This window comes from Lupinus angustifolius, chromosome LG12, assembly GCF_001865875.1.
Source record: "Lupinus angustifolius cultivar Tanjil chromosome LG12, LupAngTanjil_v1.0, whole genome shotgun sequence".
NCBI classification, from domain to species: Eukaryota; Viridiplantae; Streptophyta; class Magnoliopsida; order Fabales; family Fabaceae; genus Lupinus; species Lupinus angustifolius.
In genome coordinates, this window is record NC_032020.1 from 15,787,104 (window position 1) to 15,811,866 (window position 24,763).

The 24,763-nt window shown below is 30.9% G+C and overlaps 3 protein-coding genes across 3 annotated transcripts; 1 reads left to right on the plus strand and 2 right to left on the minus strand.

The window, feature by feature from the left end:
- Positions 21–2,140, minus strand: LOC109362882 (bifunctional epoxide hydrolase 2-like). The gene is made up of 3 exons (XM_019608949.1): positions 1,597–2,140; positions 972–1,213; positions 21–475 (listed from the first exon to the last, which is right to left on the minus strand). Exons 1-3 carry the CDS (start codon positions 2,065–2,067, stop codon positions 136–138), a joined length of 1,053 nt encoding a protein of 350 aa, XP_019464494.1. The 5' UTR covers positions 2,068–2,140; the 3' UTR covers positions 21–135.
- Positions 5,712–6,694, plus strand: LOC109362024 (RING-H2 finger protein ATL2-like). Its single transcript, XM_019607597.1, has one exon. It carries the CDS (start codon positions 5,827–5,829, stop codon positions 6,535–6,537), a length of 711 nt encoding a protein of 236 aa, XP_019463142.1. The 5' UTR covers positions 5,712–5,826; the 3' UTR covers positions 6,538–6,694.
- On the minus strand, positions 19,643–22,349 carry LOC109361442 (pectinesterase/pectinesterase inhibitor-like). The gene is made up of 3 exons (XM_019606895.1): positions 21,728–22,349; positions 20,730–21,275; positions 19,643–20,535 (listed from the first exon to the last, which is right to left on the minus strand). Exons 1-3 carry the CDS (start codon positions 22,203–22,205, stop codon positions 19,787–19,789), a joined length of 1,773 nt encoding a protein of 590 aa, XP_019462440.1. The 5' UTR covers positions 22,206–22,349; the 3' UTR covers positions 19,643–19,786.

The following is a 24,763-nucleotide window of genomic DNA, read 5'->3' on the forward strand; positions in this document are numbered from 1 at the left end:
GTAATGCGTGTGCCCAATGATAGATATCAAGAATTCTGATATAAAAAAATTATTCTGAAGAGGGGGTCATGCCATACTAGCCCCTTGTCCATCGCATATCATTGTTGACACACATAACCACTAAAAAGTGTAATGTTATATCCTCCTAACAAATAAGAATTGAATGATGATAGAGAAAAGTACAACAACAATGCCAACATAAATGATAGGAAGGCGTCTTGGACGAGCTTGGAATTTCGAAAAGAAATCACGAATGTGTTTGTTGATCTCATCAGCCTTTTCTTGATGGAGGAAGTGCCCTACCCCTTCAATTACAACAACATCCTCAAGAAGCGGCACATCTCTCTTGAACCCACCTTTGTGAATGTAATCCTTGGCGCCAGGTGCATTATAAGTGAGGTCAAGATCACCCACAATAAACTTCACGGGTACTTTGATTTGTGCACCAGTCCATGGACCAGTGAGTTCCCAATTTCTACAAATACAAGGGAAGCAATATAGACCCAAAAATAAGTGAGTTTAAATTACGAAATTGTTGCTTTCACCAACACATTTCTCAGTGTACAATTTATTATTTAATTAATAAAAATAAACATCAAATTTTGGAATATATAATAGAGTTTTCCTGTTAATTTCTTTTTCCAATATTACTAAAACTAGAATAACGTTAGAGTGAACGCCACCAACATTGGGCCTCGTATCTAAAACAGATAAAATGGGTTTGTGCACCACTTCGGACGAGCATGTGGATAATGTTGAACGATTTTAGTGTTTCTCTTTTTAATAAACTTTTACAGATTTCAAGAGAAATCAAAGTACTTTCCTTTAAACTTATGTACTGATTAAACTAAGTCAATAAATTGATACAGAAATAATACTTGTGAGTTATGTGTAACGTGTACGTTCAACTAATGTTACTCGTGATAATAGTTGAAAGAAAAAGAGGTAATAGGAGTTGAAGATTAACATACAGATCCAAATTCCTGTAGTAGTTGAATGCCCCAGTGAATCCAGTCTTGTCATATTTGGTGGCATAATAGTTGCATTCTTCTTCAGATAGCCATGATGGCAGTGCAATTGGAGAATCAATTGGATGTCCAAATCCTTTCCCTTTAGGTAAATAAAGTGGACCTGGCTTGTGGTATGTGAGGAATTCCTTTAGGACTCTTTCTGTGCCAATCTGGGAAAACTCAGCTTCTATATCTCCAGGTTCCTGTAATAATTATAGTTCACCATCATCCACTACAAGAGTTAACATGTTCAAACTGAGGACCATATAAATCCAAATTAATTAACCACATATTTATTGACATAAACATATGTGAGTGAATATTGAGATATGACATATCTAAAGATAAAATTGAAAAATATATATTATATGTGAAGATGAGTTGTAGGATAACATTTGTTGTCTTGCTAAAGTGTACAATAAAACTCTCCACACATTGTAGTTGATTAAAAAATTTAGTGTTGTGTTCTTATACCAAAGAGTTGTGACATGTATTTGCTAGACAACATTGTAAATGTTACCCAAATAAGTTATACAGTTAAGAAACAGACATTTAGAACAAAACACTAAAAATAGTTAGAATAAACCTGAAATCTGCATATATAATAGTCATTTCCATAGATAGCCCTTAATGTATCAAGTGGTTTTCTTTTGGGATTTCTTGGAGAAAAAGCCACACTCAAGTTAACCATAGCCTTGACTCGTTCTGGGCGATATAGGCAAAGAGACCAAGCAACCATAGCTCCCCAATCATGACCCACCACTAACACCTTCTCTTGATCACTAGCTACTGCATCCAACAACCCAATGAGGTCACCAACAACATGGAGGATTGTGTAGGATTTAGGTGTAGCCGGAACATCGGTGTCACCGAAACCACGCAGGTCCGGTGCCACACACCGATAACCAAGAGAAGCAAGAGCTGTGATCTGGTGGCGCCAGGAGTACCATAGGTCGGGGAAGCCATGGATGAAGAGGATTAATGGGCCTTGTCCCTTCTCAGCTACGTGCATGTTTATGCCATTCACTTTCACTATTCTGTGCACTACGTCTTCCATGTATAAATGTTGTGTTGCTTAATAATATCTTCAATGCATAAATGATAATTAAGGAACATATAAAAGCATGGGTTTCTTTGTTATGACTCCAAATATTTTTGGGAGACACCAACTTTCACGACCCGATTTTCGGTTAGAAACTAACTCTACCTTTTATTTCTTTTTTCCCAGGCTACCAAAGAATAAAGTATAGCTCAAAGCCTAAAAGGAAAAGCATCGAGTGAAGTAATGAAGTAAGAATAATATTATTCAGTGTTCCATTTTGGACTTGTTGAGCTCCACTTGATTCCTACTAATAATCTTGTAATTATGTTTAATTCGAGTTAGACTAGGAAGTGACTTTTTTTTTATATTTTAAAAGTAAAAATATAATTTTATTTTAAATAAAAAAAATATAAATATTAATGTATGTTGTTTTTACTTTACTTTTTTTTATGTCATTTCCCCCTCCATATAAACTATTTTAATGGTGAAGTGTTAGAGTGAACCAAGAAATTAATTGAGGAGAACAGGTCAAAAACTAAGTTTCATGTGGCCAATTAAATTGACAAGGTTAAGTTAGGTTAGGCTAGGCATAGTTGAACTTTAAAAATATTTCATCCTACCTACATCCTCTTACCCAATAAAAACTTTATAGAATAATTATTAATAAATAAAGTATTAGGAAGATAAATAATTTTCTTATTTCAAAATATCAACTTTTGCTCTTAATTGATTGAGTAAACGCTTGCGATAGTGGCCAGAGAGGAACGGTTCAGTATCATTCCTCCATAGCAAGCAAGCTAGTGAGGGAAATAGAGCAAAGTGGAAAATATTAAGTATGATAATTTGCTTCAAATTCAAAATTTTCAAATAAAAATATTATATAGCATATTATTTTTTTAACATAATAATTTAAATAAACACTGAAATTTACGCTCAGTACATTACACGAGTTACTAACTAATTACTAAATATAATTGTAATAAAACAATTTTCTTAGCAAATCCCTATTAAATCTGTGTTTAATATTTTTAAAATTATAATTTTATCGAAAAAGAATTCTCTTAAATACTGAAAGACTAATTATTAATTTTTCCTTTGTATTTAAAATAAAAATTTCATTATATTCCATATAAAGGATAAAAGCACCATATAATACAAAATTTCTCTTAACTTTATATGTATTTATCTATCAAATATGAGTGATGATCCAAATCCAATTTCACCTAACATAAAAATGTTCCTTTTTACCCATATGTAAAAGGAAAATGCTAAGATAAATATAAAACAAAATTTGATATTATTTATTAATTAAGTGAAATGAAATTATTAATTTCACAAAATTTGATTTTCTCTTTACTTTCATATTATTTATTATTTTCAAAATTTTGATTATTTATTTATTAAATGGAAAGCGTAAGACTTCGCTAAATCTCTAAGGTGACCAAAAAATCAGATGTCCAATTCCTGGAAGTGACACTTGTTAGAATAAATAGTCATAAACATAAAAAAAATTAATTCCTTGTCTCAAAAGTTGATGAAATACCCTTGATAATACCAACAAAAATTAAAGGAAATAATCACAACAACTAATCATATACAGACGTTTTGATGAACATACATGTGTAAAATGTATAGTGGCTCTACATCTTAAAAAAAAGTTTACAAAATTTTAGTTAAATTACATAAATTACATTTTCTTCTTTTAAATTAACTTATACAAACAACCATTGATAATTACACAAATCACCTCTAATTATATGCGTGTATTACATTAATCATCCATTTATTAGATATAAGTGTAATTTCTTTAACAAAAAATGGCGATGAATGTGATTAAGTAAAACAAAATATAGTATATTGTGAAAACAAATCAAAATAATATAAGATTTCATACCTATTCAATATTTGGTTAGTTACAATATAATATAAGAATGATTTCAATATGTCTTTAAAGCTAATGATGCATTTTGTAACGAACAAAAAATAATGAATAAAAATTCACTCTTATGATATTTGAACTTGACTTTACAACATACCATATTTGTTTGACTTAATTACATTCGTCACCATTTTTTTAAGAAATTACACATATCTCTCATATAGTGGTGATAAGTGTAATATATAATTATGAGTGATTTGTGTAAGTTTAAAAAAGGAAGGAGTACCAACAATGTGTTGGTTTAGTGGTGTAAGGCTCTGCTAGATCTCAGAATGAGCAAAAGATTAAGTGTTCGATTCATGTAGCGACACTTGTCGGGAGAGACAAACACGAACCCTGAAAGAGATTAGTTTCTTACCTAAAAAGGATGAGTGAATATATTTGATAGATAATATCAAGAAAAAATGGAGAGATGATTTGTATAATTTCACTAAAACTCATAGGTGTCAGTGTAATTACTATTGTTTTTATTATTATTAATATTTAAAATAAAATTAGACGTTTTCAATATTGTGAGATTTTTTGTGTGAAGAAGGCAAGAAGCATATACTGATTGAAAACTAGAAATGGAAATCTACGTTTCTAGATGAAGTCAAAACATATTTAAACTAGAAATTGAAATCTGTGCACAACTTTTTATTTATATTGCATTCATGTCAAATGGTTTTTATTGACATTAATATCAAATTGGGCAAAAACTAATCTCCACTGTAACTTTTTTCCTTAATATGTTCATTATTATTTAAAATTATTAATTAATAATAAGATTTAATATCTATACTGTAATTGTGTAAGCGTTTTTTACATTATTAATAAATCATCTATTATTTACAAACTAATAGTAAAAGATGTAATTGATAGTTTAGAAACCTTATACAGACGATATGTATATATTAAACTCTTAATAATATATCAGAATAATAATACATAAAGAGGTCTAGTAAATCTCCTCACATAAAGATGGTTGTTAGTAGTAAATCTCCTCACATAAAGATGGTTGTTGGATTTGACTTTAGACATTAAAGTTGAAAACATATATCACCGAATATTGTTGTGCCTTAATTTTTGGTTGTGATCTTTTGGAGTTGTAATTAAGTTTTAGAAAATTTAATTTAACCCAATTTTGGAGTTAGCTAGGTCATAGATTTAGATTTCAGCTTCACTTACAGACAGAGGAGATATTAGCACTATATCTACTTATAATATTTATTACTAATAAAAAAGAAAATACTTTTTTATTCTTGTTATGTTTCATAAGATAAGATCTATATTACTATGAGTAATATAAATCAAGACAACATAATTGTTAGACAGTAAAATATTTGCTGGTCAAGTAATTTCTAATTTTGAAGATTTGAAGACAACATGCAATGCTAAATTGTGAGTTGTCATCTCACTTTAAGAGAAATACAACTCTTTGTGTGATACAATACTCAACTTAAAGGGGAAGAAGACAGATAAACATAGATCCATTTTTTAATTCGTAAATACTTTTTATTTATAAAATAAAGTGATATTTTTCCTAACATCAATCCAATTTTGTCACGAAGCTTCAAGTTGCCTTCAACACAATTTCCTCATGATTTCAAACCGGATATTGACACATTTATTACAAGATAAGTTTCCATAAATCTGATAGCAAATGATAAATAAGTCATTTCCACTAAGTAACCGCGTGCAACGTGTCATCTTCATCTATATTAATTAATTAAAGGAAGTGAAAAAGAGTAACCACAGCAAATAAATAACAACGTTTACACCCAAACTTAACCTAACTCATTCCAAGCTTCAAAACAAACCATTCATTCCAACTAAAACGCTCTGAATAATCGGTTATGGAAAACGATGATTCCAACGACAACGGGAATGAAGCTGAATATGCTTTCAATGGAAAAATGTTGCTAATTTGTAGTGTCATTCTCTTCATCGCCGTCATCATAATGCTCTCCGTCCACGCCTATTTCCGGTTATACTTTCTACCTGCTCGTCATCGTCAACTTCTCCGTCGCATCCGCAGCCGCAGTCGTCGCAACCGTCGCTCTCTCCCATTCTTCTACATTGACCCCACACTGACGGCGGTCTCACGCGGCCTCAAAGCCTCTGTGATCACATCGCTCCCAGTCTTCACATTCTCCAAAAACAATGATCCAATTGAATGCGCGGTTTGTTTATCAGAATTCGAAGACGGTGAAACGGGCCGGGTTTTGCCGAAATGTAAACACAGTTTTCATACTGAGTGTATTGATATGTGGTTCGTGTCACACTCTACATGTCCACTTTGTAGAGTCCACGTGGAGGATTCATCAGATGGAGAAACTCGAGCTGAAGTGGTTGTCACTCTTTGTGAATCGGAAACGGGTTCGAGCTCTGAAGAAGTGAACCAGACTCATGTGCTGGTTCGTTCTTCATCGTTAGAGCCGGTTTGTGACTCGGCGACGACGTCGTTTCGATCGACTTTGAGTCGGAAGTTGTCATTTAAGAGAAATTTTAGCAAGGAGTGTAAAGAGCCGTCAGATGTAGAGCAAGGAGGAGAGGAGACTCAGTAGTTTTTTTCGTAACACCAACGTTATCCTTTCGAATGTGTAGCTGTCACTCTTCTTCACAAATGTTTTTTTTTGTTTGTAACTAAGAGTGTAATGACACATGCAAACGTGGACTCGAAATAAAACAAAAACCATGACTTTATTGATTACTATTTTAATTTGGGTGAATCCTTATCTTTTAAAAAGGTTCCATGAAATTTGAGATCTTTACTTGATAAGCCATTTACTTGAGATCGAAAATGTTCTATGTCTCTTAACTAATGTATGGGTTTGTGTTTTGTATGCTTTTTATTAATTATTTTGACTTCAAGAGCATTACCTCAAAAGAAAAAGATATTGCTGTCCGAAGATTTTTTTTGTTGGAAATGGAGTTGATTTAGAGCAATAAATTTTATTTTCAACTATCCAAAAAAAATTAGTGTAGAATATATGTCAAAGACATCGGAGTATACATATTAACTTTTATTCATGCCTTATACAATAATAAGAAATTGTGAACTATTAACCAAAAAATATATTTTATCCATATTTATATTTTGTAGTAAAAGGACGTTAACTTAATGCCACATCTAATCTTTGGTTAAACATCGATTACACATCTTGTCAGAATCATTACCATGTTTTTGTGGTTATAACATATAAAAAATAGTTTATGCCAAAATATTGAAAGACATTAGTCGCATGAAGATCATCACCATCATTTTGTGGTTATAACATATAAAAAATGTTTTTGTGGTTATGATATATAAGTTAGTACCATATTCGTATATTATTAAACAATATCCTTAATAACCGCATGAAGATCAGATTATCGAAAAGATTGCTTAGTCAAGTAATTAATTATTAAAACAAAAATATAATTTTATATTTTTGTATATCAGAATAATTTATATCATTTGTATGTATCATTGAGTGCAATAAGGAAAGAAAACTATATATTTTTAGAATAATCTTTAATCATTTTGATTGATTTTAATTATCACGTATTAATGTTTAATATCTACCATAAGTCTTGGTTTCTTTGATGCAGCAGAAGAGAAGGAACAAAATGCAAAGAAGATGTAAAGATTCTTTTATGGAATCTTGCAGCAAAAGAAGTAACAAAGATTTCATAGAATCAAATGAGTTTAAAGAATTGAATTGAATTAAAAACTAAAAAAGGAAGGTTGTTAAATATCAACATAAACAACCTTCCATAAGAGGAAATAGGCCTAACTAACACACAAGGCCCAAAACTGAAATAAAACAAAACAATAAAAGAGGATGGGCTCAAACATAAAAGAAGCCCAAGAAGAGAAGAAGGAAGCCATGATTCCTTAAAAGTGAAGGTACAACTTTGACACCCCCTCAAGGTGGGCGGTGCAAATCGGAGAGTCCTAACTTGGAAATGAAGAGTTTGAAAGCCTTAGGTGGAAGAGGCTTTGTAAAGGCATTGGCAAGTTGATCTATAGAGGAAATTGGAAGAAGATGAACAACACCTTGCTGGATTTTCTCACAAACAACATGACAGTCTATTTTGTTATGTTTAGTGCGTCCGTGAAACACAGGATTGTGGGCCAGATATATAGTAAAGTGATTGTCACAATAAACCGAAGTGGAAGTTGATGGTGGAAGATGCAGATCACGAAAGAAGTAATGCGGCCATTGTATTTCACAAGCTAGGGTGCCCAATGCTTGTTATTCAACTTCAAATGAAGAACGACTAACAATATTTTGTTTCTTGGTTTTCCATAAGAGGATTGAAGAACCCAGAAATATGCAGAAACTAGTGATTGATTTGCGGGTATCAAGGCAACTAGCCTAATCCGAATCAACAAAGGCAGAAAACTTCAAAGCAGAGGAAGAAGAAAAGAATAGGTCCGAGGAAAGAGCAGTTTTAAGGTAGTGTAATACACTTAAGGCAGCTGTGAGGTGGATAGTGTGAGGTTGAGACATGTACAAACTTAATTGTTGCACGACATATGAGATATCGGGTCTGGAAATGGTGAGGTATATGAGTTTGCCAACAAGTCTCCTATATAAGGAGGGGTCTTGAAGAAGAGAGCCTTGGTTCAAAAGGAGTAGATGCTGGTTTAGAAGCCAATGTGCATGATTCTTCTAATAGTGAGAGAGTGTATTTGCGTTGGTTGAGATGGATGCTTTGTGAGGATCTAGCAATTTCAAGTCCTAAGAAGTAACGCAAGTGACCAAGATCCTTGATTTTATAGGAGTTGTCTATAACAATTTTGACAGAGTGAATTTCAGAGAGGTTGTTACCAGTAAGGACAAGGTAATCAACATAGACAAGGATTGTTGTGAATGAGTTGGTTGTGGATTTTTTAAAGTGGGATTGGTCAGCTGAGGAGTGGTTAAAGCCTAAAGAGATGAGTTTGGTAGATAGGATTGTGTGTCACTCACAACTAGCCTGTTTGAGTCTATATAGGGACTTATGTGGCTTTCATACAATAGGTGAATTAGGAGGAATGAGGCCAGGAGGGGGTTGCATATAGACATCTTCATGAAGATCACCATGGAGGAAGGCATTGTTAATGTCCAATTGTTCCAAGAACCAAGATTTTGCAGCTGCCAAGGCTATAATGACTCTGATGGTGGTGATCTTGACCATGTGGGAGAATGTCTCAAAGTAGTATACACCTTCCAGTTGTGTGAACCCCTTGGCCACTAATCTGGCTTTGTATATGTCTAAGGACCCATCTGCCAAGTATTTGGTTTTATACACCCATCTACAACCAATAATTGATTTGTTATGAGGTTCATAAACAAGAGACCAGGTGTTGTTGAGTTTGAGTGCTTCTAGTTCCTGTTGCATTACCTTTTGCCAACAAGGGATAATGAAGGCTTGCTTGTAAGAGGTAGGTTCCTCGACAATAGAGACATTAAGACAAAAGTTCTTGTATGAAGGAGAGCAATTAATATAGTTAATATAAGAACTGATAGGATAAGGAGTACCTGTTGTAGGGATGTTATTGTTGGATTGAGATGATAAGAGACTATAATGGTAGTCTTAAAGATGAGAAAAAGGCTTTCTAACTCTAGTAGAGTGTCTATGGGGATGGTGACTAGGGCTAAGGTCATTATGGTCAGTATGGCTAGAGTGTTGGGGAGTGGTTGTTAGGTAGGGAATGTCGGGTAGGTCAGAGAGGTCTGGTGTGGGAATAGTGTTGGATTTGCATATGGGTAAAGGGGTATTGTTTGAGATGTGTTGGAAGGGAAATTGATCTTCATAAAAGGTGGTGTTTCTATAGATAACTATAGAATGAGATTTGAGGTCATACAAGATATGTCATTTAGTGCATTCTTGACAACCAAGAAAAACAGTCTTAATGACCCTAGGTTGAAACTTGGTTCTATGAGATTGAAGAGTGGTGGCATAAGCTAGTGATCCAAAAACTCTTAAATTGTCCAAAACATGTAGGGTATGATATAAACACTCATAAGGGCTCTTGTGTTGCAGCATGAAAGTGGGGGTTCTATTAATCAAGAAGACAAAGTGTTTAATGGCAAAATTCCAAAATTTGGTAGGTAGGTGACATTTAAAGTAGAGTGCTCTTGCCACATTGAGGATGTGTTGGTGTTTCCTCTCAACCACCTCATTTTATTGGGGGGTTTCAACCAAAGTTCTTTGATGCATGATTCCCCTGGAAGCAAGGTAGTCATGTATCAAGAACTCAACTCCCTATCACTTCTTAGGCATTTCAACTTGGTATTAAATTGAGTTTCTACGAAGGCAATGAAATTAATGAGGTGAAGTCTAGCTTCTGCTTTAGTTTTTAAAACTAAAGCCCAAGTGAACCTAGTGTGATCATCAACAAGAGTTAGAAAGTATTTATGGCCAAATAAAGTAGGAACAAAATATGGTCCACAAATATCAGTATGTAATATATCAAAAGATTGCATTGTATTAGAGGTGCTATTAAGAAAGGGTAGTCTCTTTTGTCTAGACATGTGAGAAACATCACAAGGATTAGATTGAGTTGTACAGGAATAAAAAGAAATTGTTTATGCAAAATTGACAAAGCAGATGAATTATGTTCCTAATCTTAAATGCCATAAGCAATCAATCACAATGTTAGTATTAGAAGAAGTAGAGTTAGTCATCATAAGTCTTAAGGCTACAAGGTTAAGCATGAATAATCCTTCATGAGGCCTAGCTGAACGAATCATCTTCTTGGTATGGTTCTGCAACATTAAGCACTGCTTTTGAGTAATAATCAAATGGCATTGTAAACCATTCAACAATTTATGGATAGATATAAGATTAACTTGAAATTCAGGAACAAGACGGACATTAGTTAGAATGAGGGAGGTAGTGAGATGCATTGTCCCAGAAATGCAGGTAGAGACCTTGTCTCCACTTGACAAAGTGATAGACAAAGGTGCTAGAGACTTATAGGTCAAAACAATAATAATGTTATGCATTATGTGGTATGTAGCACATGTGTCCAGCAACCACTCTAAGTTATTGTTACCTATTGTGATAGGAGGGTTGGTGGTGTTTGCAGCAGAGTTGATGGTGTGGCTTGTCTTCTTGGATTGTTGGAGGAGGTCAAGAATCCATTGCACCTCTTCTTTAGTGAAGGTCCTATTTTTACCTTGGGTTGATTGAGGTTGTTGAAGGTCATGAACATCATCATCTTTTTTATCCAGAGGAAAACCAGGTGTATGGTTAATCATTCTTGTTGACTTACCACTTTGACATCCAGGGGGATACCCATGTTTGAGAAAACAAGTTTCAATAGTATAATTTGTACTTTCACAAAAGGTGCAAAATCTATTTGGTTGGTTCCTATTTGGTCTAGTTTGTCTGGTGCCCTCCCCTCCATAAGTGGAACCCCTTGCCTCTAAAATTAGGATAATTAGTGTTGCTAATAGGCTTTGGCAGAGACTCGGGTCTAGAGTTAATATTCAAAATTCTTGTTTCTGTTTACATATTGGGGAGGATAGGGAGGTTAAATTGTCTTTCTTGCTGGGTCAATAAGGCAAAAGTCTTGCTGTTATTGGGAAATGGGTCAAATAACATAATTTGGGATCTTACATGAACATATTGCTTATTTAACCCCTTTAAAACCTAATGACATAGGTTTGTTTTCTATAGGTTCTAACACATTGGACAATCCACAAGAACATGGTGTAATGCACTTACAGTTAGGGATATGTGTGAACTCCTCAATTTATTCCCATATACTTTTCAATTGACTATAAAATTCAGAAATAGTGAGATTACCTTGGTTTAGATGATAGAAGTCTTCAAGTAACTTTGCAATTCAAAACATAAAAAAAGAAAAGAAGATGGGCTGAAACATAAAAAAAAGCCTAAGAAGAGAAGGAGAAGAAGGAAGTCATGGTTCCTTGAGAGTTACGATATATCAGTTTTATATATTGTCATCGTATCATCCAGCATTATATTTAATTATCATTAACTTTTAAGAAAAGTAATTAAAAAAAATAATGTAAAAACTGTGTATAAATTTTTACATTAAAAGTGCATAAATATTACACCGATGTATTATATAGGTAAGAAATAAGATTAAACATTGGTTTGTAAAGGTTTTTTGCTCAAAGAGGAATAAGAGTCAACATTATAAGAGGATAGATCCACTTACTCCATCATAGCCATCAATTAAAGGGATATCTAATAGTTTCAATTAGTGAGTAGATTTAAATCATTAGATTTCCCTAGAATTGATGGCTAGGATGTGAAGTAAGTGTATCCCTCCTCAATATGAGTGAGGATCTCCTCATCATAGACATTAATTCTATGGATATCTAATGATTTAAATCTACCTACTAATTAAAATCATTGGATTTCCTTAAAATTAATGGTTAAGATGATAAATAAATTTTAAAAACTTACTCTTAGAATAGAATCATCACTCATATTATAATTGTATACTGTTTTTTTATAAAAATAATTTCCTTGATGGTGTAAAAAGAATTTCAATGAGAATTAATTAAAGGCAATAAGTTCCTTGATGGTGTAACTTATGACATTTAATAACTTGAAATTACTTATTGTTGGGAACACACCCGTATTCAGAAAAATATATTTTTATTTCTTAATGCAATTAGGATAGTAATTTTAAAGGACCGTAGACCACATGTATAAGTTATTATATATATTATAAGAGAAAAGATGTATACACCGATAATGTATAAGTTTTATACACTGTCATTGCATCATCCGTCATTGATATTTAATTATAATTGACTTCACAAAAAAAGTAATCCAAATAAATGGTGGATGATGAAATGCATATATATAAATCTTTACACTACCAATATATAGATTTTACACTCATATTATAATCCCATCTACTTTTCTACTTGAAGGGAATGGAATAGAAACTACCGTAGGAGCCATTTACCAATCTTTCAAAACCCTTAAATAATAATTTTACTAAACTTTATGTTTATGAAGAAAAAAATTAATATCATTATATCAACTAACTCAAAAAGGAAAGAAATAAAAATATAAATAACTACTCCCTATTACCAAGGTTACCAGAGAAAAATATTACTTTACAAAGTACAAGTAAAAAAATAACTAACCATAAAATGCAAGTAATAAAACATAGCAATGCAAATAATCCCACCACTTACACCACTGAAGGGTAATATCAAATCAAATGAGTTCGTTCAGGTCACCAATTGGAATGAGAAGCTCGACAATTAAAGGCAAGAGATTCATTTATTCCATACATTATATATGTCTTCATATAATCCTTATTTGTTTCAATCAAATGGGTATAGATTATATGGGATAGATGAAGTTGGAGAAGATTAGTTCGAGAGGGAGAAGGTTCTGTTGGATGTGGAGCAAGAGTGCCTTGAGGTTTACAGAAGAAAAGTTGAAAGGGCAAATATATCAAGAGCTCAATTGGTTAAGGCTGAAGCTGAATTTATCTATGAATCAAACCGAACCAAATTCGTTTACAGTTTCATTCAGTTTTTATACTGAACACATTTGATCAATAACTTAATGATAGAGTGAATTCAACCAAGTTTAATAACAATGGTTTATCATTACCTAAGAAGACATATATAAAAGATGTTTTGTAATTTCTGATGTATATGTTGGCTGATGCCTATCATTATTGGTTTATTTCTCTTTTTATTTTATGAGAATATTTTGTACAGTTAATGTTGGATATATAATACATCAACCAACATGCCCAATGTTATCATTTCATACCTTATCTATCTATCTATTTACTGTATAACAAAAATAACTCTTGTCACGTCAGCAAGTGATACAAGTCAATACATTATGCAAAAGGGATACATGTCAATATTTTATGCAAAACTTTCTCTCTATAAGTTCCCTACGTCTTAGTGCACAACCTCACACATAAGATAAAAAACTCTCTTTGCTATTTGTTTTAATTTAACATACTAACCCATTATCTTTCACATTTGTTTTCTATTCTTCCATATTTTTCTCTCACATTTCATTCTAAAACATAAAATTCTCTCTCTTTTTCACTTCCTCATTTTATCACTTTTCTTATATTCCACTAATTTTTCCTCTTCTTGGTTCGTATTCTTCTTCCATTTCATTTCAAAAGATTCTTTTATTAGTGACCAAAGATGTAAGTTATCATTCGAAAGTGTTCTTTTTTTATTGCTAGAATATTTTAAAGTTAACTTCATAGTGGTTCTATGAATGTAGATATGTTCGTTGATTTTTTCAATTGAAGATATATTGCATTAAATTCTATTCTTTATTATTTTGTGTGTGCTTATTGTAGTATAACTAAAGGAGTGATTTGTCTCTAATGATGAGGGCAGTGACGAGGATTGTATTCGATATGATGTCTCTTATTATTGGTTCACCATTGAAGCATTATTGTAGGTTAGTTTTCTATATATTTGTGCATATATTATTTTGTTTGTAGAATTTTCTACTCAAAATAATCATTATTTTAACAAATGAGTATATGGATTATCTTGAAACCAGGTTGTAATATAACTATTGAAAATGACACCGACAACGATGAATGGTATAAAGGAAGAGAGAAGTTAATAGTTTGTGACAATTTGGTATTTTAATCATTTCCTTTCAATTTGTGAAAAAATAATTGTTTAAAAGTAAGCATTAGACAATATATTACATATTATTAGGGGTGGCAATACGGGTCGACCCGGTCCGACTCGCCTTTGACCCGTCAGAATATGGGTTGGCCCGGCTTGACCCTTATTGTTAAAATGGCTCAAAATGTCAGCCCGAGCCATATTTGGTAGGGCTGGCCCATTTTGTCTTTTTTCAAAACACATTAAAGTTTTTAGACAAAAATAAATAATTCAAACAATTCATAAATGTCTTTAAAATAAAAAATCACAAAAAAAGACACAATTTCATAATAACATTGTATTAGTACAAAACTTGTAAATTCTAAACAATAAACCACCATAGTCTTAAACTTTTAGATTCCTAGTTTACAATAGAGCTTATAACTCCTAAGTTTTAAAAAGTGTATAAGAATCAAAACTATTATATTATAAATCAATCACAATAAAGTATATATATTACCCAATTTAATTTGAATTCGACTATATTAAAAATATAAATTGAAACTCAGTCGAATTCAATTAATTTTCCAAAAGGAATCAAAATCAGTAGTTCTGTTTGAGTTTCCAATTTTTCATTTCAATGAATTAAATGTTTAAATTTGATTCAAACATCCCTAATTGTCAGTGAAACTCCAACTTTATCTGGTAACAAGTATAATAATGGGATAAGAGTGAAGATTATAGATAAGTACATAATGAGACATTAAATGTTCATTTTACAAAGAGAAAGAAGAATTAGATGCTTAAACATCCAAAGATAAGTTAAAATTTTAAAAGTTTAATCTTAATTGCAATGAGCAACATGATAAACACATGACCTTTAATGTTAATGTTGGCCCGCCGAGCCAGCCCAGCCCGGTCCTCCATGACCCGTCTAAAAATCGGGCTTCCAAAATGGGTTGAATATGGACTTTTGGGCTAAAACTCCCAACCCAGCCCGCTAAAAATACTTATCCAAACGGGCTGGCCCGTCGGGCCAAACCCATTTTGTCATCCCTACATAAACTATAGCAATAAATTGTATGTGTCTTTATAGTCATTTTGATATTATTTTAGAAAAATGTTTTTTACCTTACAAAATCAACCATAACTTTAAATTTAAAGTTTACATTTTGTGATAATATCATTTTTATTGTGTTTAATGTCGTTTTGTGATGAGTAATAATTTGTATATTGATGTAAGAGTATATTTTTTATTGTACTTCTAGGTTTTTATTCTATTGTATGTCAGACTTTCAATTTGATCGACTAGAAAATTCATTCAAGACCATAAGTGTTGTAGAATCAAATCTTCTAAGATGGAAAATTATGTAATTTAAGGTATGTTATTATTTGCATTTATTTGAGGAGAGAGATTTTATGCGTTGTGCAAAATTGCTTAATTAATATGTTCACTATGTTATGAAACATTTATTGGCCATTGTTGTTGTTTTAAAATTTATTTAATATAAAATCAATAAATCACTTAACAAGTTAACTTGTTTCATACTCATAGTTACCATGCATCTATTATATTAGGAATCATAAATGTGCTACCGTTACAATATATAATATTAAAGTAGAACGATTATATTACGTTATATAATATTAAAGTGAAATCATCATAATTTTAGAATTGTAACAGTGTAATAATATATTTCACAAAATTCGAATTGTAAAAAAATGAAATGTAACTATAAAATTGTAACCAACAAAATTTATAAATTTTAATATTTATGTTTACGATTTTAAATTTTCCTCTATTAGGTCTGAAAGTGACCAATTATATTTTTAACTAATAAATGATTTGATATTTTAAACTTAACATGAAATAGCAATCTTAGGAAAATGACTAATTCAAATATTAGTATAATTCTAATCAAAGTTATCACTGATTCATTAATTTTGGACAATATTCATTATAAGTATAAATTTATAATCATTTATTGTTTAATTATATTTTGTTTAGAATTTGGATTTGATTCTAATATTGCAATGTCACTATTGTAGTATTCATATGGTAACAATAAGAAATATAATAGAAAAATAATATTAATAATTTTCTATAATTAATTTTTGTTAGTTGTTATTGAGAGTAGTAACAATAATAGTTTTTGAATTTTATTTGTTTGTAGTTATTTTGGAGTGAAACAATAATAATTTGTTTTTTAAAATTAATCTTATTTTATAGCCAAATAATAATGAATTATAAATTTATTGATAATTTTTTTAATTAATATGATAATGATGCGTTTCTCAATACTTTATAAATCTTATGCCCTCTATTTTCAAACAGAATAATATAAAGTATATAACAAGGTCTTTTTATATCTCTACTGTGTAGATAAAATCAACCACAAAAAATAGAATAAGAACCTTCAGAAAATGACCAATTCAAATATTAATATAATTTCAATTAATGTTATTTCTGATTTCTTAATATTAGACAATGTTCATTATAGATAAGTTTATAATCATTTGTTGTTCAATTCTAAGATAACGAATAAGAAATATGTATAACTCATAACATATTCTATTCTAAATAATAGAAATAGAACTTCAATAATAACATAGATGAAAAAACAAAATTCAAATAATGAAAATATTAAGTCAAACATGTATATGCTACAAAAGTTATAGTTTATATTAGAAAAATAATATAAACATAATAATAACTTTCATATGTAAACATTTATTTATTAACGTTATTGATATTAAAATTAATTTTAAATATTCATATTTATGATGGTATGAATTCATAATATTAAAAATATCAAATTATATAAAACATAATGAGGCACAATCTAAAATAAAGATACTAATAATATTATTTTTATTAAAGTTAATGAATACTAGAATTGTGATAAAGATAATAATGTATCTATTGAGGATAATATTCTTCCAAATAAAGAAATAAAACTTTATTTTTTTAAGGTAATGTTTTTTGGTAATAAAGCCTTTACAAAAACTATATTGTATCATTGCTCCTTAAAGGAAAAAAACATTATTTTTTGGCTTAAAAAAAAGGTCATATCTTTAATTTGATTTAATCGTGATAATAAAATTGATTCTTCTACATTTATTATATTATAAACAATCATAAGATATACAAATTTGTATGCATTGTAACACATATTTGATTTATATTTTGTTTGAATTATTTCTGATTCCTTAATTTAGGCAATGTTCATTATGTTTACATTTTTAGAGTTTAGATATGATTCTAATATTAAAATGTTGCTATTTAAAATAGTAACAATAGTAAAGATATCATAAAAAATATATTAAGAATGGACAATATAAATTTTTATTGTATCTATAAGTCAACCAAATATATAGACTATAGAACGATTAACATTTTGTTAATTAATTAATATTTTGTAAAACATTTTCTGTACCAACTTTCTAGTTCCCAAAGGTAAGAAATTAAAACATTTAGTGATTTAATTATCATTTTCCAATTAAATCATTATTGATTTATATTATTAGTGTTCCATTTTAAAAATTTAACATTTGATTGATTCAAGTACTTGGAATCCTATTGATGAAGACATGGTTTTTCTGGACGCCATTATTTACATTTTTAATCAAGATTTTTCGCTGATTATATTTTCAATTAATTATTGCATATGTAATAAAAAAATTCATTTATTTTTCTATCTAGGTATACTACCATGAATTATTTTTTCATTTTTTCATTTAATGCAATTTCTCATTGCATTTAATTTTTTCATTTTCACAATTCAGAATTTACACAATACTTTAAGAAGTTTTCAAAGTAATACTATATTATTTATTAATACTAAGAAGTCATTTAAAAGATCATTTAATATTCCCTCATACTCTTCAATGGTTAGGCTTGGGGTATACATGTGGTCGTGTAAAGAATACATCTTAATATTCAATTTTTACGGGCATTTTAGTTGCTCCTACATTTGGTTTGCTTCTTGCCTTTTAAACGTTTTGTTGACTTAAGAACTTCTGTAATTTTCTCATTCACTGTTTTGCTTCTGATATGTTATGTTCACTTTTTAATTATCTAATATTAACATCAACTTTTTATACTTTCTAAATGTTTAGGCCTTTTAGTTCCATTTTTCAATCATTATTTTTTCTCTATATATTATGTGTTAACATCATGCTTTCAAATCTCTCAATGACTCTCATATGTGTCATTAGATGTATATTTCATATTGTACTAATGTTGTTGAGGTTTATTGGTGGTAACAAGTTCTTAGTAATTAATTAATTATATACCAACCTAATAATGTAAACTCAATGCATAACATTGAAAATCTCTTAAGCACATACATGATTGTGTTAAATTTATATTTGACTAAAGAATATATGTTTATTCTGTCATACATTGGTGGTGAACTTATGGTTTTTATAATTGTTCTTGATAATACAAAAGATGTGAAAACATTTTGCACATGATAGATATATAGACGTCAAATGAAGATTGAATAGTTACAACAGAAAACACATACAATTAAATTAATTTACATTGTTTGTGTTTTTATATATTTCTTTTTATGTTATCAAATTATTACACAATATTAATAATATATATATATATATATATATACGAATGTGCATGTAATATGCATATTCTTAATCATCTGAATGCACGAGCAACATGTGTATTCTTAATCATGTGAATGCACATGTAACATGTATGTCCATAACTATGCGAATGTAGGAGTAACATGTGTGTTTTTAACCAAACGAATGCACGAATAACATGTGTATTTTTAACCAAACGAATGCACAGGTAACATATGTATTCTTGACCATGCAACACAAAATTATTGCCCCGTACAAATACACAATAACTTGGTTATAATTAAAAAATTCATGACTTAGTTAATTAATGATATAATCAACCCAGTAATAATATTTGTTCAATTAGGACACTCCAAGTTTAACTATGTAATTTTTGTTACATATATAGTAGATTGTGCCTACTTTAAATTTCCTCACCAATGGTCACATTACAGTGAGGATACACAATCATATATTTTGTAACCTACATTGAAGCTTATGAAAATCAAAAGAAGGAGAAAATAGTTAACAAATAGCACTGTACTGCATGATTTACTGATCATATACTAACAATAATTAGTGTCATCAAAGGGACAGTGATTGATCACGCAGGATTAAATAGCTACATAGAGCATAACCCAACATTCAAAAGTGAAGTTTAATTAAACTGTTTGATGGGAAGATTTGGGAGCGGCACCATTTTGTAAGGGCCAAATGCATAAGGAACCCCTGAAGTTACGATCCAGCTATCACGTTGAGTTACATTAGCGATTTCAAAGAACTTTCCTGGATAGAAATTAGCAGCTTCAACGGGTGTAATAACCTTAACACCAGGCCATTTAACCCTCTTACTTGTATCAGCACCAAGACCCTTGTTATTGTACTCATAATAGGTACATGTGCTCTCAAATGCACTCCCTGCCCATGGCATGTAACCTTCAGGGTTGAAGATATCATCAATATCAGAGTCCATGATAACAACCTTAGAGAAATTCCTCCATGGTCTTCCAAGGAATGATATTTTTTCAGGCAAAGCTTTTAGGGTTGGCTCACCAGTGAATTGGCAACCTTGGAAAACCAAAGCACTAAGGCTATCAACTTTGTTTCTACCTCCGGCTGTTATAATGCAATTTTGGTTATCATTTGGCTTCCTCACGATAAGCTTGCAGTTTTGGAACACACCAAAAGCATCTCCGAAAATGAAGTCGATGGTTCCGGTTACTTGGCAGTCACGGTAGTATTGGCGTTGTGATTGTGTATAGAGGGTGTCTTGGAAACCATCCATGTGACAATTGTGGAAGATTGCCTTATCTGCTGTCACACGAAGTGCCACTGCTTGATGTCCATCAGGTCCTGCTGTGTTCTCGAACCCAATATCCTTGGCCGTGAAGGCGGCGGCATTAACACCTATCGATTAAGAGTAATGTTATTCGTACATACAGAAGGAACCATCTTTTTTCAGAAAAAAACAAGAAGGTCCTATAAAGAAATAGGAAGAGTTTTCCGTTCCAATCGGAGAGGGAAGTGCTACAAAAACAAAAACACATGCTACAATATTTTTTATCTTTTTATTTACTATGAGATGATGTTTTGGTACTTACTGAAGGTAGAGGTGAAATAAGTTTGGAGACCACCCCTATAAGATTTGTTGCCAGTGAACCTGGTCTTTGTAGGACCATCTCCGATGATAGTGACATGGGTCTGATGCTTGGTCAAAGAAACATACTCCTTGTAGATACCAGCCTTGACATAAATCACATAAGGAGTCTTATTCTTTTTTGGAACAGTTTTAATAGCATCAGTGAGTGTTGTGAACTGGCCAGATCCATCTTGAGCCACAACTACATTAGGCTTAACGTTTCCAAGTCCATGAGCCTGAAGGAGACGCCTTTGGCCTTCACTGACCCATGAAGGGAAACCATCAGCATCCACAGTGGGTGTAGAGAGAAGCCTCCTGTTACTGTTGACACTTGTGGTAAATGAGGTCAAGTTCAGACCCTGGAATAGATGAGATAACCCATTCACTATATCAATGGCATTGTTGCTCAGCTCCAAAGAGGAGTTGAGCATCTTGGTCATGGTTTGACCAGCATTGGTGGTTGTGTTCTCAAAGGCATCCAAGCAAGTGTATTGATGGCTGAGGGTACCTGTTTTCAAAAGGGTGTATAGATCAAGAGAGTTAAATGAGAGAAAATTTGAAGAAAAAATGTTGCCCTTTTTATAAGACAATTTCATTGGTGCAATGTTTATGTTATAATAAAGCACCTCTACACATTTACACACCCATAAATTAAGCACTATTATATGTATGAGACACATATTTTAGGTTATTTATAAAACAAAGCACCAATTCTTTTGTTAGAAACCAAAAAATGTCATATATTCCCCATATAAATGGAGAAGATACCAATGATTAAAACTATAGGAACTCTATTTATAATTGAAGTCCCTTCAAGTTGTGTGCTTAATAATCAAACATGTTTGTTTATGGATAAACAAATATATAATTTGTTTAGCCAACCAATTAGATCTGTTTTTTTAATCAAGGAACCAAAGAAAGTGTCTACATTCTAGTTTAACAAAGTATAATGAACATTACCTGTGAGCCAAACCTTGAGGTCATAGGCATAATCATTGAGCTTGCTCAAATCAAACTTATCCAAAGTGTGAATAGTTTTGTGAACATCATCAACAGCATAACCCAACACTTCCTTGCACACATCCACAGCCTGTTTAGTCATGTTATCTTTGGCCAACTCATCGTACAAGGCGCTATTGCTAATTTGGTTAGACAATTCAATAGCGGTTGCATTGAAAGCTGCTATGATAAGCCCCTTCAAGTCTGTGTCATTCTCTGAAACTTTTGCAAGGCTTTTGTGGCAGGTTTCTTTGAATTCTGCTGCCTGGCACACTAACTCAACATTCTTTTGATTTTTTGCTATACTCTTTGTTTCTTCCTCACCACCTTCGCCGCCGCGGCTTAAACCAACAGCCACGCAAGCCACCATCGCCACGAGAAGCACCGCAGACACGCCGAGAACGGCCATCTTCTTCTTACCCTCTTGGTTCCCTGCCATGATTTCTATACAGCTTAATTAAAGAAAAAAATTATTTTTTATTTTTATTTTTTTACTCTTTTTTCTCCTTTTGTATTTTCAATCCCAATGATTTTATTTTGTCCCTCTGGGCTCCTTTGTTTATTTGAAAGCCCGGGAACTTGTGTCTGAATGAAACATTGTGGTGATGGTAGTATTTATACAACAAGAGTTCTCCATGAATGAAAGGTCAGAAATAGAGTTTAGTTGTAATGTCCACAAAATATGGACTGAAGGTTTCTTATTACTATACTTGGCATGCAAAAATTAACCGAAATTTAATCATTGGCTATTATTTATTGTTAAGGTAAAAGGGATTAGTGGAGATCCTTGAATTGTGCACTCATTTTAGAGCCAGGAAAATGGAAGTTGGGGTCATTTCTTATCGCTTGCATTTGCATGCATGGCCGTTGCAGTAACATAAAACCCGAATTTAATGTAAAATTATATTTTTGGTTTATATACATAATTATATATGAATTATATGACATTTAGTTATCTGTTGTTACACTCGACCAAAATTATATTACACAAAAAAGTGTAGCTATAACCAGGAACCTTTCAAATTATGAAATTATTACATGTAAGTTGGTGATATTAAAGATTGGGTTCAAGTTGCAAGTTATTTCCATCTCGTGTAATGAGGCAAGAATATTTTATTATAACAAGATGTTGCTTTTATGGAATACAATGTTATTTTTAATTAGCTGACAATGACAAAAAATAATCCAATAACTATATAATATACTATGAAGATTGTGGTAGATAACAATGTTACTAATACTTAGAGCACCCACAATGATAAAAAAACTAAGTTTATAGTCAAATAAAAATGTTTTTATTCCAATTTCACAATTGGAGAAGAACTGTTCTTGTGTTTATTTCACAATAATGAACAAAAATAGACACTTCTTATACTTGAGAATCATTAAAAATGAAAAAAAAATTGTTAGAAGAGAAAGAAGAAATCAATATTAAATAAAATAAAGTAAAAGTGAAGAAGAAGATAAATGTGGGATAGATTTATGAGGTTTATTTAAGAACAAAAATAGAGTTGCACCATTGGAAGTGATTTTGGCTTAAGTTGTTGAAGTTATTAAAATGTGCAAACAAATATAAAATAATCAGTGGAACACATTTAAGAATGAAAAATTGTTACACCATTGTGGATGCTTCACTAATTAAACATCAAAAGTGAATATATGTATATATTATTAATAATGTGATAAATAATTTTATTGACACTATTCGTTAGAAGTACATGTGTGATTTGGTGGTAACCCATATTTTAGAAGTATAAACAAAGGTAATCATTATATATTTGATCCACCACAATAACATTACACTAAAAATTAAGTAACTTTCATAATTTTCTTATAATTTTAAATAAAAATCAATTGATATGACCAGTACGGTTTAAATGAATTTCAATCAATATTATCAGTTTTGACCATTATGATTATATGACTGATATAATCATTGTAACATATCTATACAATGACTGATTTTTTTGATTGAACCAAACAATATGATACAATTTTGATAACTATAGTAGGCAATGTAAGACATCCAACATATTCTTTTTACATAAGCCTACGCTACAAAAGGGGAAAGGTTCTAAAAAGCCCATGATGAAGGGCTTTAATTATAATACCATATTATCATTCCATATCAAAAACTATTTGACATTAAAATGATTAATATAATACATTTATAAATCATACCATATAATTGAGGCCGAGACTTCAGAGCACATCAAGGTTAACACATTTCCTTAATGAAAAACATTGTTGAATCATGAGTGATTCAAATGGATTGAGCTTGTAGAAATATCAAGTTGTCTCATTAAAAAAACGGTAGTAAATCAAGCTAAGTTCCAAAAGCGGAAATTTTCCACTTTAGAAGAAGAAAAAAATGCAAATGACAATACGAGACATTGAATTTATCTTATTTATTTTGCAAAAGTGGGAGTTTGGTGCCATCAGGTAGTAATATTATTATTCAAAACATATCAGTAAGTTAGTTAATTTAATTGGTATTTCTTATAAAATTTGTTGATCCATTAACTAGCTAATAATGTAAAATGATGCAAATAAACTTATAAGTCATGATTTATAAGATGTAAAATCATTTGGTTTGACTTATAAGTCATGTTTTCTTTACAATTTATTAGTGTATCACTCAAATATTTAAATCATATTATTGTTTATTTTATTTTTTTAATGTTAAAGGAGAGGTGAAGATCATCTCTAATACGAATAAAGGAGTATATCAAAAGCAAAAAGCAAAGTAAAAAATAATATAATATAATACTTTTATCATTATATATAATAAAATGATATTTTTACCTTTAAAATTAGTAATATCTCTAAATTCTTTTCCTTCAAAAAAAGAGTGAAGCATCGGTAAGACATCAAATTTATCTCATATTGCTAAAATATCTAAGAAACCTTTTGTACTTTGTGTTCCTAGATACTATACTAGTAGGTTATCCGTGCATTCGCACGGATGATAACATATTTTGCATGAATTTATTTAAA